We start from the raw sequence: 15,807 nt of genomic DNA on the forward strand, positions 1-15,807 counted from the left end.
CGTGGTTCAAATAGCTCTATTTTATTATGCATGAATGCAGATATTATTAGCCTCATGCATGGCTTATATTTTTATTAATTTTACCTGGAGCACTTAAAGGTAGACTGCTGTAAAATAAACACACAAATTATGCTGATCATAAAATATTGTTGTGAAAGACTACTGTGGGAGGGCAAGCTCAGTATAGAAATGAGATATAATTTGACTCTAAGAGAATTTTTCCTCTCTAGGGAGTTTGCTGAATATGTCCATGAAGGCACCCCCCCACCCCCCCCATTAATGCAACATGTGACACAGATTCTAGTGAAATGGTTGTTAACTGGTTTCCTCTTCTGGGGTATCCTGATTCATTACAGAGGTATTAGGCTCTGCATTTTGCAGAGATATATTTTGTGGAAAATTCTTTTCCATGAAGCTTCACTCCATAGCAGACTGCTACATTCATTATGGAAAACTAGGCAGAGAAATTATAGGTATCTGTGCCAAAAAAGATTAAAATATATTAATTATTAAGGTTTATTTTATCATATCAAAGCAAAATAAGATAGGTATTTCTTAAAGATTGCATAGTACAACAATATGCAATGCATTTTGCTTTACTGTAGTAAAGTGTGGACTTTGAAAATCACAGTTTTGTATTGTAAATTTCCCATGAAATTGTCAAGGGCCATAAAACCTGTCTGTTGACTAGGAACTTGGTGAAATTGAGCTCACGTATCTCAGGGATGTATCTAATGTGATGTCTGTTCCCCTTTTATTACTCTTCTGTTCAGATCCCCAGTTCAGATTTGATTCTGGCTTTCTGTTGGTTAAATGGATCACATCCACGTGACGTGGAGGTGCACCCCTTGTGCATTAAACCTGCTGCTTTCAAATGTGTAAGCACATTGTTGCTGTGCAAATAATGAAGCACTGAAGGAGTGAACATAAAATATTTTATCTGACATACAAAAAACCTTGATGTGCAGAGTCCTCTGCCTGGGTATTTCTAGAGTTTTTTCACCTCTGTGTCCTCTGTAAGCTGAACTGTTTTTGTAACCCACTTTCCTGTCTTATAGAATCTCAAGTAATCTTTTGCAACCTTAATTAATTAAAATAAACTGACTAATTGCTTTGCAGATGTAATGCATTTTTAAATCAGTGCCTTCTAATAATGAACATTATTCCAGCTCTACATTTATTTTTGATTGAGTAAATAAATACAAAATCCCCCATATCCATTATGGCTGCTTTGTTCAGCAAGATTTCTAATAGTAAAATACTTTTGCAAGTAAAACAAAATTTTGTACCTGTTTAATTGCAGGTTGCTTCTTACTATAACTTTGTTATGGAAATTTGGATATTTAAACTTAGAGAGTTGAGGCAAAATTCCAGTGTTGGTCTTAACTGAAGCTGGTTTAGGTACAGAGTGACTTTGTTTTGTTGGGATAATTTCCTGCCTGGGTTAAGTTGGCTCAAGCTTCCTGAGCACCTCTGTCTCCTCCCTTGAGGAAAGATGTACCTGGATTTCTGTATTTGTCTGAAATCTAAGTGGTATTTGAAGAAGCTTATGTTCCTTCAGCCTTTGTGATGTACAGAGGTGTCATTGGATATGCATGCCCTGCTTGTACATTTCTGCTCTCAGAACACCTGCAGTGGGCTGCTTTTCCTCTGGCTGTTTTCACTTCTATTTGTGTTAGAATAGATAATTCTGTTGTTCTCCACTTGGTGTTTTTTTGGGCTGGATTCCCATCCATGTGACATGCAACAGTGTACAAAAATCAGAATTTTGTCTGACTAGTCTGATCTAGAGAGTGAAAAAACAGTGAGCCTTTTTTAAGCTATTTTTTGCCAGTTGGTAATCTCATTGTGTTGTAGTATATCTGGTCTCTGACTTGTGTGAAAAGAGCCTCCGAGATGTATAGGATGGGGTTGAGGAAGACTTTTGTTTGCTGCTGCATTGAAAAATTAATTCAAGACATGGCAACAGCTGCGGGTGACAATTTAGAGTTGCTGAATAAGTATTGTAATCAGCATTTATCACTGAAATCACATGGGATTAAACACTTTGAGGTGATTGTTCTTGGGCACAGCCTTAGGGAGGGTTATTACCATGACACAACTAGTTGTCATGGCAATGCATGGAGAAGAGGGAGACTCTTCCTTCCTCTTTTGCATTCTGCACTCCTCTTATTAAAAGGAAGTCAGATCACTGGCAAAGTTGTAGTCTCCTTTCTTAAAATATAACAGCAATTTGTACTATTGGTCCTTCATGTTCTGGGTGAGATCACAGCACATTACGTGTTCCTTTTGTGGATTTGCCTTTTCTCTGTAAAACTGGCCTCAACATTCTCATGTGCTCTGGGTTGTGTTCCCTTGCTTCCCCTGAAGTTGGGCTTTTCCATGGAAGCCAGCTGAGCTCCCAGTGTCTGTCAGGCAGGGTGAGAGTGGGGTGGCAGTGTGTGAGGACACTTCTGTTGGAGCTGTGCAGTAATGCTGTCTTACAGGCTGCCCTGCCTGCCTTCCCTGTAACTCTTCACACCCTGTAAGGTGATTTGTGAAGGTTCATACCAAAACAAAGAAAATCTGGGGAGAGTGATACAGTAAGTTAGTCTCCCTGACTTGTTAATGGGTTTTGTTATTTAGCAAAATTAATACTGGTAGCATTTCCTTTCTGTGTGATTATCTGTGAGTTGTAGCCCTGCATTTTGCTGAAGTCACCTTGGTGAAACTCAGATAAGGTGAATGGGTCTCTGCACAAATGCTCAATTTACTGTTTTGGAATCTTAATTTATAATTAAAATTTATTTTTGAAGATCCAGTTTCAGAAGTATGTTGTAAGCATCCCTCAATGGTTTACTTTATGCAGCTAATCCCCTTTCTCTTTAATGTCATGAAGTAATGACAGGTCTTCATAGACCTCTCCCTGCTTGGGTCTCATCAGAATATGATTCTTGCAGTGCTAATGGGCTATTACATACATGTGTGCAGCCCACAAATGCTCATGTGGTAGCAAAGAGTTTCTGTTACTAAGTGTAAGTCACATATAACTTTGCAGAATAATGGAGTTTGTTTTAGAAGAGTTATTAAATAAGTTTAATCTTTGAAACTCTGTAGTCTTAAAACATAAGGTTTGATAAATGTTTTTATAACAAGAAGCTGTGCCAGGTCTCAAGTCTCATTTGATAAGTTTTTCCTTACAAGCTGAGCAGCCCGCAGTTAGTTATTTAATAAAAGCATCAGTGACCTCAAGTGGAATTTTATGTATTTATTTTGGGTATTTATTTCATGAGTTTCAGTTGTAGAGCTTTTCTTAATGTGAAGTGATTCTTTCTCACAGTTGCTGCAGCCCAAGCCATAGCAGAAGAAAGAAGAAGCCAAAGTGGCATTAGCCCTCTTGCAGTCCAGACCTCAATAAAGACAGCAACTAAACCAGGTATAATTACAGGTCATTGCTCTTAATGAAGTGCTGGGCTCACAAGGAGGGGTTAGTAGGGATTGAAAAGAACTTATGTAGAGAAAAGTTTGGTGCTCTTTCTTCAGGAGGATCAGAGCACCTGGTAGATGGTTTGTAGGTCTGGTTTTGATGACAGATTTCTGTTTTTGACTGGCTCAGAGTTCAGTTGGAGCTGCCTGTCTTGTAAGCAGGGCATGACAGCAAAGATAAATGATGGTAACTGGGCAAGTTACCAGCTCACTTCGTGCTGAAATTCAAGTTTTTATACCTGCAAAGACTGCTTAAGTCTTGGTTCTGCTTAGTCTGCAAATGAGCTGTCCTACAGTGCTCTGAATTTGTAATGACAGGTGAACTATCTGTTCCTAGATGACATTTTCCTAAACTCCTGTCATTCTTGTTCATGGGAGTTAATATGTACAAGAATGAGGATCAGGGCTGGATTTGGGATAGAGTATGTTCTCACACGTCCGGCTTCTTAGGCTTTCCTTTGACTGTACCTATTGAGCCTTTAATATGATGTCTGCTTTCTCTTGCACCTGTTAAAAATAGTGTTGTGAGGGAATGGAAAAGGAGAAGAGGAGGATGTTCAGCTTTCTATGAATTTTTCAGATGGTGTCTTTAATCTCTATGTAGAGTGTGCAGTGATTTGGTGGTGTGTGCATCTCTCAGGAAGTTTTAATTCTTCTTTTGATAGTAAAGACTTTTGACATTTTATTTCAATTTGAATGTTCAAAGTCATTGACAATTATGTGTCTTCAATTTTTATTTTGACAGTGATAGATGGTTCCATGCTAAGAACAGAAGAAAGGCAAAGACTGGCCAGGGAACGTAGAGAAGAGCGGGAAAAGCAGCATGGTATTTTCATGTTTCACTTAAAATATAATTTTCTAGAATGTTTCTCTCAAAGGAATTACTGTCCCCCTTATTCCATGTTTTGTCACTTTGTGTCAGCTTGCTGGGGACAAGAGACAAGGTCTGCTCTTGGTCTTGCATCAGTGTCCACCTCTGAACCTGAATGAAGAAGTTTTTGATTTGAGAGGAGAACACTGTAGAGAGTTTTAGCTTGTTGAAGCTCTGTGCCACTTCTGACCTTCCATTTTTTAGTGACCACCCAGCAAATTTAGCTAATTCCTTATTGAAAGCTTTCACAAAAGCACTTTGGAAAATAAAACTTTTAGCTTAGAAGTCCTTCCTATAGCCCTGAAGACTGATGTTTGGAGAATGCTGATTCAGAGAAAACCAAAAAAGATTTAGCTAGTAGAATGGCTTGTTTGCCTTGAACACTGCTTCCCTTGTTTCCCAGCACACGGAAATGACTCCTGTATTGAAGTGTCAGCAGTACAAACTTTATCTTCGCAGGGAATCTGAACTAGATAGCAGCAGAAAACTCTTGCCCAGCTTTATGCTCTGTGTGATGTGAATCAGTGCATGTGTGTGTAGCAGGAGATGAAAGGGTCACAGTGTGCCCTGCAGTGGCAGGTCTTGGGCTCCCAGCTTGTGAGGAGATGTCTCTCCGAGCTGTATGTTTGTTTCTCAACATAAAAGCAAAGACCCACAACAACAGGAATTATTGTGTTATTCTAATACGGCAACAGGGTAGAATTATGATGCATATAAAATTCAGAAATATTTTGGAGGCCCTATGTGTAGATGCTGCCTGTGCATTGTTGGTGTGATTATCTGGTCTCTTGGTTCATTTCATCTGTCTGGCCATGGAAAATACTCTGTGCATTCTAGCTTTGTGTCACAGGACCTGAGGCTTCCTGTTGAACTGCACACAGCTGTTCCTTGGTGGAGGCTGCAGAGAATGGTGATATAACTATTTTGAACTCTGATGCAGGAACTGTAGGGTCTTCCCATCTTGTCACTCAGTGCCTTAAATATTACTGTATTTTGTTCTAAAAAAAAAAAAAGCTACAACATAGAAAATTCTACTGTTTGATTTTTAATTTACAGCTTCCTTACAGAGACATCACTATTATGTTGATAAGAAAAGTGTATGCTTAATTTAGGGAATATACATATCCTGATATTCCTGTCTAGACAGTAAAGCCTAGTAGCAGGCAAAGTTCTAATTTCACTTTCAGCCTGGGGACAGATAAAAATTAAAGATGAGTCTGTTGTCTGTTGTCACCTCTGCAAGCTCATCTTCCTGTACATTTTCACTTCAGGTGGTAAGAATTCTGCTTGGATAGTCTCTTGCTTATAAGTTGCATTGCAATATCAACGAATGGCTAAGTTTGATTTTAATTTTTTCTTTAAAATATTCTTACAGCTGCCAAAGAGACACAAATCCTTGAAAAGGAGAGAAAAGCAAAACTCCAGTATGAAAAACAGTTAGAAGAAAGGCAGAGAAAGCTAAAAGAAATGAAGCAAAAAGAGGAACAACGAAGGGCAGCAGTAGAAGAGAAGAGGAAACAAAAAATAGAGGAGGAAAAGGTAACACACGTCGAAGTTCTATAGTTTAAAAGAACTACATTGTTTTCCTACATTGCCATGCTCGGAAGTGCTGTGAATGAGAAACTCAGGGAAATTATGAACATGTTAGAACATAAAAGTATTTTCCACATCTACAGTGGGCTATGTAGGCATATGTCCACCTTCCTCATAGAGCTTTGGTTGTAGCTGAGGCACTCAGGATTTCAGGAGCTGTGGCTGTTAGACCACTGGCTATTTTTTATGTGAGCAAAACCCCCACCCCATATTGCTAGATTTCTATATGCCTTCAGAGCACCTTGTAGAGTCTGTCTGTAAATCAGTAAGTCTTAGACTTACTTCTCTTATTTCTATGTCTTGCTTCCTTGGAGCCCTGCTGTGGCCTGAGACTCACATTCTCTTAATTCTTCTAAACCAGAATTCATTCCTGTATGATGAAAGGTGGTGATGTTATCTGTGTATTTGTCATTTGCTGCTTTGAACCGTGTGGTGTCTGTTCTCACTGGCCTTTGCTCTGACTGCACATGGACAGGCAGAGCAGTGTTTGAGTTTGGGACTCACTCAATGGATAGAAGCTGACAGCAGAAATAAATACATGAAGTTATTCCATCCTTTTGATATGATTTTTTTGATATGCCATTTGACCTTCATGGAATAGTTTACACGGATGTAGAACAGAAACATTTGGGCAGGCTGTGACTGCAGTCCGGTGTAGTGTCATTTCTTTAAGCAACTACTTTATACAAAAGCATTCCTTATGCTTCAAAACGTTACAGTTACATTTATTACATTAATTCATGTAGTTTTGAGGATAGTAGATAAGTTTTAAGTGGCCACCAGAGTGAATAATCAAGGAAAACAAGGACTAGCAATGAGGTGTTTATCTTGTCTTTTACTCAGTCCCTGGAGATGACCTTCTACATAGGTTATACATGCAGAATCTGGAAGGTGGGAAGATAGTTTGGATTTGACCTATAAAACCTTCCTTCAATCAAAAAGTGAAAACAGCTCTTGACTTTGGTACTCTGACACAAGGAAAAGATACCAGCAAGATACCATCTACAGCTGTATATTTGGTAGATAGAAGTGCATCAAAATACATAGTCCCCAACATTATTGTTAACTTTTTCAGCCAGGTCTCATTTTGTTAATCTTCTAATAAGGTAGGAGCAGTAGCACAGTAACAAATACTGTGGAAAAGGGAGTGGTTCTAAAAATCTTGAAGAGCACTAGCTGTGGTGAGGATTCACATACCTGTCTCCCCACTGCTCCTCAGTTATTCTGCGTATCTCTGGGCTCACTATATTGAGGTCTTGAGCTCATTTCTCTCATTTGTAAAGTGTAGTCTATGTCTTTAATCTTACTGAAGAATTGCTGCACTGCAGATACCACCATGGAAATACAATCCAGAGATTAGATAATGTCTGGGTACTTTGGCACCTTAGGTAAACTCTAGTTCAGGTTTTCTAACAGAGGGGAAACTAAGCTTTATATTTCAAACAAAAACTTCTAGTTTGATATTTTGACAGTGAGCAAAATCCTCCCTTCCGTCCAGGTTTACATTGTGTGTTTTGGTGACTTTTTTAGTTTGTGTTGTGTTGTGAAATGGTGTTGAAAGAAGTGAAAGTCTTGTGTCCCCAAGTGGCAGAAATGACTGTATAATGAGCTCCCTTGATATCTTACTGCAGTGTATTTGCAGAAAATACTGCTTCAAAAGATCACTTGGGATATAATTGTTCCAGAAGAGAAATGTGTTGTTGACACGTGTGGAAACCTGGCTGGCAAGAAAGAGTCTAGCATGGTCCATCTTTATGCACAAGAGCTAAAGCTCCCCTGCTGGCAGTTACTAGTTCTGGAGAAAGCAGCAGAAGCTTCTTTCAGCCCCCTTTGTCCTGTCAGCAATGGTTGCTGAGGCCTGAAGTTGATTGGTCTTCTTTTGTAGTTTTTCCATTGTCTTGCTGTTCCTAGTTTCATCATATCTCTCATAATGTCAGTGTCTGTTAAGACCTTTACAGTTCTTTGAAAATACAAATAACTTTACACTTGGTATTTTATAATGGAGAATTTTTATCACCTTTTAGAAATAACTTCATTATATAAATAACTTCAAGGGTAACCAATTACTTTTGCTCAGTTTGGGGTTCATCCCTATTTAGAAAATAAGTAGTGCTGTTTACTGAATAGGAAATCTGTTTGGTGGCTATTTTAAGTAAAGAGTAGAATAGATTATCTGTGCTTTAGCTCGACCTAATCATGTTTGCAGTGTTTTGAAGCCATTAATTGCCTCTAACATTCTTTGCATGATAATTTTTGTAACAAAAGCCTGGTAAAACAGATTATAAATCATACTGCGGGGGGCAGTGTCTATATTTTGTTCCCTGGCATGGCTGTGGTTAAGAGTTAAAGCTTCATGGAGATGTTGTTTGGTAGGAGCGCTATGAAGCAGTTCTGCATCGCACCCTGGAACGGAGTCAGCGGCTGGAAACACGACAGAAGAGATGGTCATGGGGGGGGTCTGTAACTCCAGACTCAGAAGGCAAAACAGGTAAGCAGCACTGGTTTTAGTAGGACTGAAATCACAGAATATTCTGTGTGAGCACTGGCAGATGCAGCACTATTCATAGGGACCTGGGCATCCTTTCCTGTCTGGGATCTTAAAGCAGGATCTGTGGGTAGCTCCTGGGAAAGTGTCATATCTGTACTTGTCCTGAAATGCTGCTCAGACTTAGAGCTATTTTTGACCTTGGGAAGAGCTGGAGGGAAGCTCCATGGGAAATACAACACGTGACAGCACTGCCAGCCCTTAAACCTTAGCTAAGGGGAATCATGTTCTGTAATATTAAGATAATTCAGAGTCCTTCAAATGCAGTTCATGTAATGGATGCTAAGACTGGTGATGAAACCAAAAGTATCCAGGTGTACTCTAATATCACATGTAAAATGTTTTAAACACACCCGTGGAGTTATGGAATGCTGATTATTTGGATGCCTACTAGTGGGTAAGGAAATGCAGTGGACAGTCCAGGCTTCTTGGAACATGGGTTCTGTTCTGGATTAGGTGATGCATTTTAACAGTCTTTAATTTGAACTCAGATAATTTCCTATTTCACAATTAACTGTTTCTGCTTGTAAACATTCTGAAATCAGACCAACAAGTAAAGATTGCAGTGGAAGGGATCTTTTCATATACTATCTAACCACCAATAAATAAATTATTGGCCAGGAATAAAATAAATCAAAAAATGCTTCAGTTCAGCCTATCCTCTATGTTGGTGGAATTGTACTGAGTGTGGTACTGTCATTTTCTGTCAGCTTGAATGTGTGTTTGTAACATGTTTGAAAGTGCTTTGATATTAGTTGTCATTATGATATGCAGCATCCCCATTTTTTTGTTAACTTGGATTTTTTTGCTGTTTGACCTCATGACTTAGCTTACAAACCTTCTTCTTCTACAGAACAACAGAGCACTGATGAAGGTGGAACTGGTGGTATAGATTTCTAAAATTTTATTTTTCTGTTCTTTTACACTCACTACTAACCTTTTAAGCTTGAGTTCCTCTCACACTAAGGAAAACCATCTTCTTATAGATCTTTTCCTGGATCTTGGCCAGCTGTGCAACAAATGTGATCCCTAAGTAGAAAGCAGCCCCCCTCATTTTGGCTATCCCTCCCTCCCAGCTAATTCAACTACAGCTTAAGTCATGGCATGCTGAGGGAATTTTCAGGGAAAGGCTATCTGCATTTGGGTTTTTAAAGCGGTCTGGATACAGCACAGGGAGAAGAGAAATTTCTATGGGCAAGTATTTGAACATCAATTAGTTCAGTGGTGTAAGGTTTGGAGGGTTTAAGGGCAGTTTCAGACTGTTTCATTACTTTGCAAAAAGTACATGGTAGGTCTTGGTTTGTTTCCTTGCTTTGGTTTACCAGCAGTTGAAGTAACATTTGCAAAATCAAATTATATTTTACTGAAACTTTGTGAAAGGGAGTGGGTCTCTTGAGCAGTTTGATACTTTTTGCATGGAGGGTATTGCAAAATCAGAGCTGTCCCAATTACCTAAAGATCATTCTATACATGAAATGTGTTTTCATTGGATTTCTGGCACTTTCCAGTGCACAGACTGAGCCATTCATAGAAGTGCTTTGGATCACTGATACATACGTTTAATAAGCAGAATTATTTCTTGCAGCTAGATTGAGGTGAAAACTCTCAGCTGAGACCCAGCTGAATCTGAATCCTCACTGTGCGTGCCCACAACGTTACTAATGCAGTGCAGCTGTCTGTGACACAGACAAGGGAGACTTGAAAATGCTGTGAAGGTCTGGCTGAGTATGGTTTAACTACTCTGGCAACACAGCAGAACCACGTGTATTTTAGTTAACTTTTCTCTTCCTTTGCCCTGCACATCATGAGCCCCTAATTTTCTCCAAAATCAGCCAGTTTGGCTGGGTTGGTTTATCTGCTGTACCTGTGTGCCTTGGATGCATATATAAATCCATTCACGGTATCTCACACTACCAAATATCATTTAACCTTGAAACTGGGAAATCACATTTGCCTTACATGTTTAAGAAAGCACTGGGTTTTATTTTACTAACAAACACAAAATAATGTTCTTTGCTCTCTCCTGATTTATGTGAGGGAATGAGCCTTGTCTGTCCTTTCCATTGTGGAGGAAGATCTTCAGTGCTGCTGAAGCACATTTAAGATAAAATATATTCCAACACAAATACTCCTGATATCATAATAAGTGCTTAAACTGTGATTTATGCATCATAAAGTAACTATGCAGATAGTTCAGCAGCAGTAGATCAATTTGGATAACTTGGCACCAGTCTGGAAAAAAAATTGCTGGAAAAAAATTGCTGTGGAGATAAACAGGTAATGCAATGTCCTAGTCAAACCCTTGTGCACCCACAGTGTTTTAAAATTGTGTTTGATTTTATGTTAATGTTTCAAACATGAAGCTGTGATGTGTGAGATGGATAATGTGGAACCATGACTGATTTTGCGTTTCTCATATTTATTCCTATTTCAGGGTAGTTCTTTTTAACTTTGAGAACTCATTACTTAATTGTTATTAAAAATCTACTTAAGCCATGTGGGATACTTAAGTCTGGCTGGCTTTCTAAAAAATCCTTATATGGTCCATTGTGCTTTATATTTGCATATTTTCTGGAAAGACAACAATTACCTTTTTTTTTTTTACTCTGAAAAATGACACAAGATGAGCTCTGGTCCATTACATCATTGTGGCTGAATAGTGCATCTTCTCTAACTGCATGTCTGGAGCAAATTTCAATGCAATACTATATTTCCACTGTCAAATTCTGTGGCAGATTTGGGATTAAAGCCCTGTTTCTTGAAATGAGAACCATTTGGGGAACTGATTTCAAATATTCTTTAAATATTTTAGGACAAAAGGCATTCTTGTCTATTGTAGTGCTGTGCAAAAAAAAATGCAGAATCAGATATGTCTTCCATGAACTGGGTGTGTCAACAATAATAGTTAGGAACACTGAGTGGCAGAGCAGAGGGTTTGGGTGATAGTGTGCTCTGGAAAGTGAAGCCCATGTAATGGAACATTTTCCCAGCCATCAGCGGTTCTGAGGGATGTTGAGTGTGATTCATGAGACCACAGCAGGGATCCCGCTGATGGAGAAATGTAAAAATGGATGAAAGCCCCAGAGTCAAGTGTTACATTAATGGCATTGCTGTCAGTGCTGAGATGAAGCAGGCAGGGTGTGGGTCTGCCAAGAGAAGTGGCCAGGCTGTGCAGTAAAGCATCCTTGATGACAGTCCTGCTAAAGGGGGTGTTTTAGTGGTGCCTGCTGAGCAGAACTAGAGGTTCAGGTGCATCAGGACTGGAGATGTGCTATTAGAACAGAAATGGGGCTGCCAGAGCCTCTCCTTGCTAAATAAAGAGCTTCCTTGTCCTAGTAGAAATTTGGAAGGAAGTGAGAGACAGCTGATCTTATTTCATGTAGCTTAATGTTATCCAGCCTCAGGCAATGCTGCAGCACCCTCTCTCAGTGAAACCCTGCGAGGATTGAAAGCTCCTCACTCTGAGTGATTTTCTTAAGATCCCATATTTCCCAGCTCCTTGCCCAGTTCCAAGTCCTGCTGCATGGCAGACATGTGCTTTCTTCAGCTCTGCTGCTGCAGTTTGTTTCCCCCCTTCCATTAGAAAAATAGAGAAGTTGGTGTCACGTGGGCTGTGTACTTCTTCCAATTCAAATCCCTTGATGGAGGCAGGAATATCCTGCCTGTCTTCTAAAGCTTTTTTTTCCTAGAGAAAGGAACTTTAAAGTTTGCAGAATTTGTTCTGTGAATGAGGTAGGAAAGAAGTTGGGGCCATCTGGTCATGCAAGTGTATTGATTGAAAAAGCATTTACCTCTGTACCTGGGTCCCAGTAGGTGATAGACGAAATCTCAGATTTCATACAAGTGCTGGAGTGCTAAATTGAACCAAGAGAAATTTATGTGAAGTGTCTCTGTGATGTTTGGAGGCCTTGGACTCAGCTGAGTTCAGGCAGGAGCCAGGATTTCCTTTAAAGAGCAGACGCTAGAGGGTAGCCTTCCCCTTCAAAAGCACCCAAATACATGAATTATGAGCTTCCTGATTTTCGTATATAAAACCTCTTAAGGCTGTTTAGTTATCCCAGTTCTCAGACTCCATTCATAAAGTGCCCTTTTTTTTTTTCCTTCTTCCTTTTGTTATGTTGGGAAAGCATCCACTAAGCTCAGAGCTTAATTTCTAAACTAGATTCAGTAGATCTCCCTCTTATCCCATGGGGACTTTGTTCACTGTTCCAAGAGCTTCCCATGGGGCTGTCCATAGGAATCTTTATGTCCTGGCTCTGGCTGTAAGGGGCTGTTGTAGCATGCTGGCAAAGGGAAAAGATGTTGTCTCTGTGGTGAGTAGTGCTGCTGTGTCCTTTGGTATTTATGCACTAATGAGTTCAGATTAATCATCTTTGCTGTGCAGTGTGTCAGTGAAATCGATTACTTGTATTAGATGTTTAAAATTTTGTGTGTTTGTTGTGCTGGTCTGCACCACTCTGTGTACATTAATGTTTTCTGCTTACTGAGTTTCTGTAGCAACAGGTACATGTTTTTCAAAGGCTTTCACACTCTGGAGTAGTGTTCATCCTGAAAGTACATTATTTGAAATTAAAAAGCAGGTATTTATCTGCCTTGTAATAAACTTGCAGTTCTGCCATATGAGATGTGATTTTTATGCGTGTATATGTAGCTGTATACACATACCAAAAAATATTAATGCCTCTTGTGTCAGGTTTTTTTTTTTTCTGAAAAATTGCAGATTTGATAGGAAACATTAACTGAAGAGTAGCTTTTAGAGAAAAATTGGCAATTTCTAAAATACAGCAACCTTTCTGAAGCAATCAGAAATAGGAATGCTTTCTTGCCTTTCCTTAGGAGTTGGTTTTATTCCTCCAAAATAATTTGTTTTGGTTTGGATTTATTAACTAGTGATTAAAAAACTGTTTTGACATACTTATGTGGCAGGAATGAAGAAAGAAATTTTCCAGATTTTGTTGTTATTTTCTGTGTCTTGCCAGTCTGATAACAGCAGACAGCCTCAGTAACTTTTGTCTTTACATGTTAGGGGCATGGGGTTTAAAAATCCCTTTTTTGCACACATATGCATAAATCCTGGCATGACTCCACTAAACTCTACCTTTTCTGTGCCTGTCCCAGCTGGTGCTAATGGTATCAAGCCTGTTCAAAGGAAAACAAAATTTTGTGTTTGTCATCAAACAAAAGCAGAAATAGCTTTCAGGATGTAATACTTGGAGAGTGAGCTCTCAGCAAGGTGTGAAAGGCTCAGTATGAGGGCAAGTTCTAAAGTCATCACTTCTCTCCACAGCCAGCAAACGCTCGCCCTCCGCAGCCAACCTCAAACAGGCAGAGGCTGCCGTGAGCAAAGGCCTGTCCCCGTCTGCAGCTCCTTTAAATGCCTCAGATCGAAGTAAGTGGGGGTGTGTGGCTGCTGGGAGCAGGGCACCGCTCAGCTGTGCCTGGGGAGGAGACAGGAGGTGGAATGAAAACTCCTCCCTCCTCCCCTGCTCTGTGACTCACTTCGTATTTTGATCTCAGATGCATTTCATGCAATTTGTTAATCCAGCTTCACTGTTCAGGGCTTTGACCCAGTTGGTGTGATCTCTATTAGAGGAGAAGAGCAATGGTAAAAAATGCTGGTTTTTTTTATTTTTTATTTCTCTAATTCTGTTACTAAAGTCAAATCTTGGTGAATGATTCAGAAATCATTTCCCATCATCTCTGTGGATTTGCATGCCTTAATTCACACCCTAAAATTTCAGCAAAATAGACACAGTATGAAAATGAGGTTTGCCTTGTTCTGTTAGACAGCTTTTGTCATTTGATTATCAATAGGAAGGAAAAAAATCAATTTTGACAAGGAATTGTCCTAATATACTTGTTAAGATAAATAAAAACTATTTGGAGGAGCACATATTTTTGCTTGTTTTAGCATGAGATTTTGTTATTTGGAGTCTTCCCAGAGTTTCATATGGTCCTGCCTGTATCACAGATATGGAGGATTTTGCTTTTGCTTTTTTGTTTGTTTAAAATGATGAATAAGCTAAAAGCTGTTTAATACAAATTCAGCTAGGTCTGTGCTGCAGTGTTCTGCCAATCTGCAGATCAAGCAAACTGAGCTAAAAGAATCCCTGACAGACACAGCTAAAGGTGGTTTTGCTGGTTCGTGTTGGAAGGTGATGCAGCAGAAAAATTTGTGCTCATCCCCTGTGTGCCTGGTGGGGAAATCAGTGACTATATTTATACTGGCAGGGGCTCTGAGTCACTGGAGGCTGCTTGTGATTTTAAATTATATTTATATATTATGTGTCTGCAGGGTTCAGCTCTGGATATGAGTCAGAAGCAGGGCTGTAAAGTACAAATTAAACCTCTTACAAAGGAAGTCACTAATTATCAACTAATTGGGATTGCTTTCAAACTTACTGTCATACCCTGAAATCCTTTGCGAATCCTTAGTCACTTCGGAGAAAATATTCTCAGTTGGCCTGAAATACAACAAATTTGGACAGGACTCCAAGTGATCTATGTGGTCAGGGTGTAGAGGGTGACTTAGAGTGATCCTGTGCTCTCAATCTGACGCTCAGGGAGAACTGATGGGGAGATTCACAGGACATTAAATACAGCCCCAGAATGAACCAGATTGCTTCTCTTGTGCTTGTGTGCCAGGGAGGGTGAAGGAGCAGAATGTGGAAATGAGAAAATTATGCTTGTCCTGGATCAGTGGAGTATCTCCACTTACCACTGTGTTCTGTGTTACTTCTGGGCTCACTCATACTCATAGAGAATGTGAGCAATTGTCTTTTAAAATTCTTGTGTATTTTAAAGGTGTACAAGGATGGCCTCAGTAGGTCAAACAAGAATCTGTTGTGGCTGACATCCTACTGGTGCTATGAGAAAAATGTAGAAATAAAAGAAATAATGCTTTACATAAAGTGGTTCTTCACTGATCCAGTTTTTCTGCTTCTGAAGAATTCAATATTATAAAGCAACTTAATCATTAACTTCTCTCTCTTAGGGAAGTGGGGCAGGTGTTGGAGGGGACCTCTGGGCTTTTCAGCATAATTAATCCATGCGCTTTCACTTCCAGGTACCACAAAGAGAAGTGCCTCATTAAACAGACTGAGTAACAAAGTCCCTCCACATTCCCAGCAGTCAGCACCCAAAGGTTCACAGGTGGAACAGAAAGGTGCTAGAAACCAGTTTGTTTTGAGAATTGGGAGGCAGTAAATGGGATATTCAAAGATGACTTTAAACCATGTCCCAGTTCCTTTATAAATGTTTTCACTCAGGCATTTATGCAGTCTGTGAACTTGTGGCATAAATATCATTATGCACATTGCAGTGCCAGATTTTG

At 39.5% G+C, this 15,807-nt stretch overlaps 1 protein-coding gene across 14 annotated transcripts in view; it reads left to right on the top strand.

Annotated features, from left to right (window-relative positions):
• Nucleotides 1-15,807, top strand: part of MAP7D3 (MAP7 domain containing 3) — a 43,036-nt gene that overhangs the window by 9,655 nt on the left and 17,574 nt on the right. For 5 of the 14 annotated variants that reach the window (XM_041484985.1, XM_041484984.1, XM_041484987.1 and 2 more), the window contains exons 2-8: nt 3,320-3,415; nt 4,211-4,291; nt 5,712-5,875; nt 8,303-8,417; nt 9,328-9,360; nt 13,762-13,863; nt 15,541-15,639. In XM_041484985.1, the coding sequence (XP_041340919.1) occupies nt 3,320-3,415; nt 4,211-4,291; nt 5,712-5,875; nt 8,303-8,417; nt 9,328-9,360; nt 13,762-13,863; nt 15,541-15,639 (690 nt within the window). The remainder of the gene's footprint in view (nt 1-3,319; nt 3,416-4,210; nt 4,292-5,711; nt 5,876-8,302; nt 8,418-9,327; nt 9,361-13,761; nt 13,864-15,540; nt 15,640-15,807) is intronic. The other 9 variants (XM_041484991.1, XM_041484993.1, XM_041484995.1 and 6 more) reach the window with 4 other exon arrangements.

Source organism: Pyrgilauda ruficollis, unplaced genomic scaffold (genome assembly GCF_017590135.1).
Source record: "Pyrgilauda ruficollis isolate IOZ18807 unplaced genomic scaffold, ASM1759013v1 scaffold7, whole genome shotgun sequence".
In the NCBI taxonomy this organism is placed as follows: domain Eukaryota; kingdom Metazoa; phylum Chordata; class Aves; order Passeriformes; family Passeridae; genus Pyrgilauda; species Pyrgilauda ruficollis.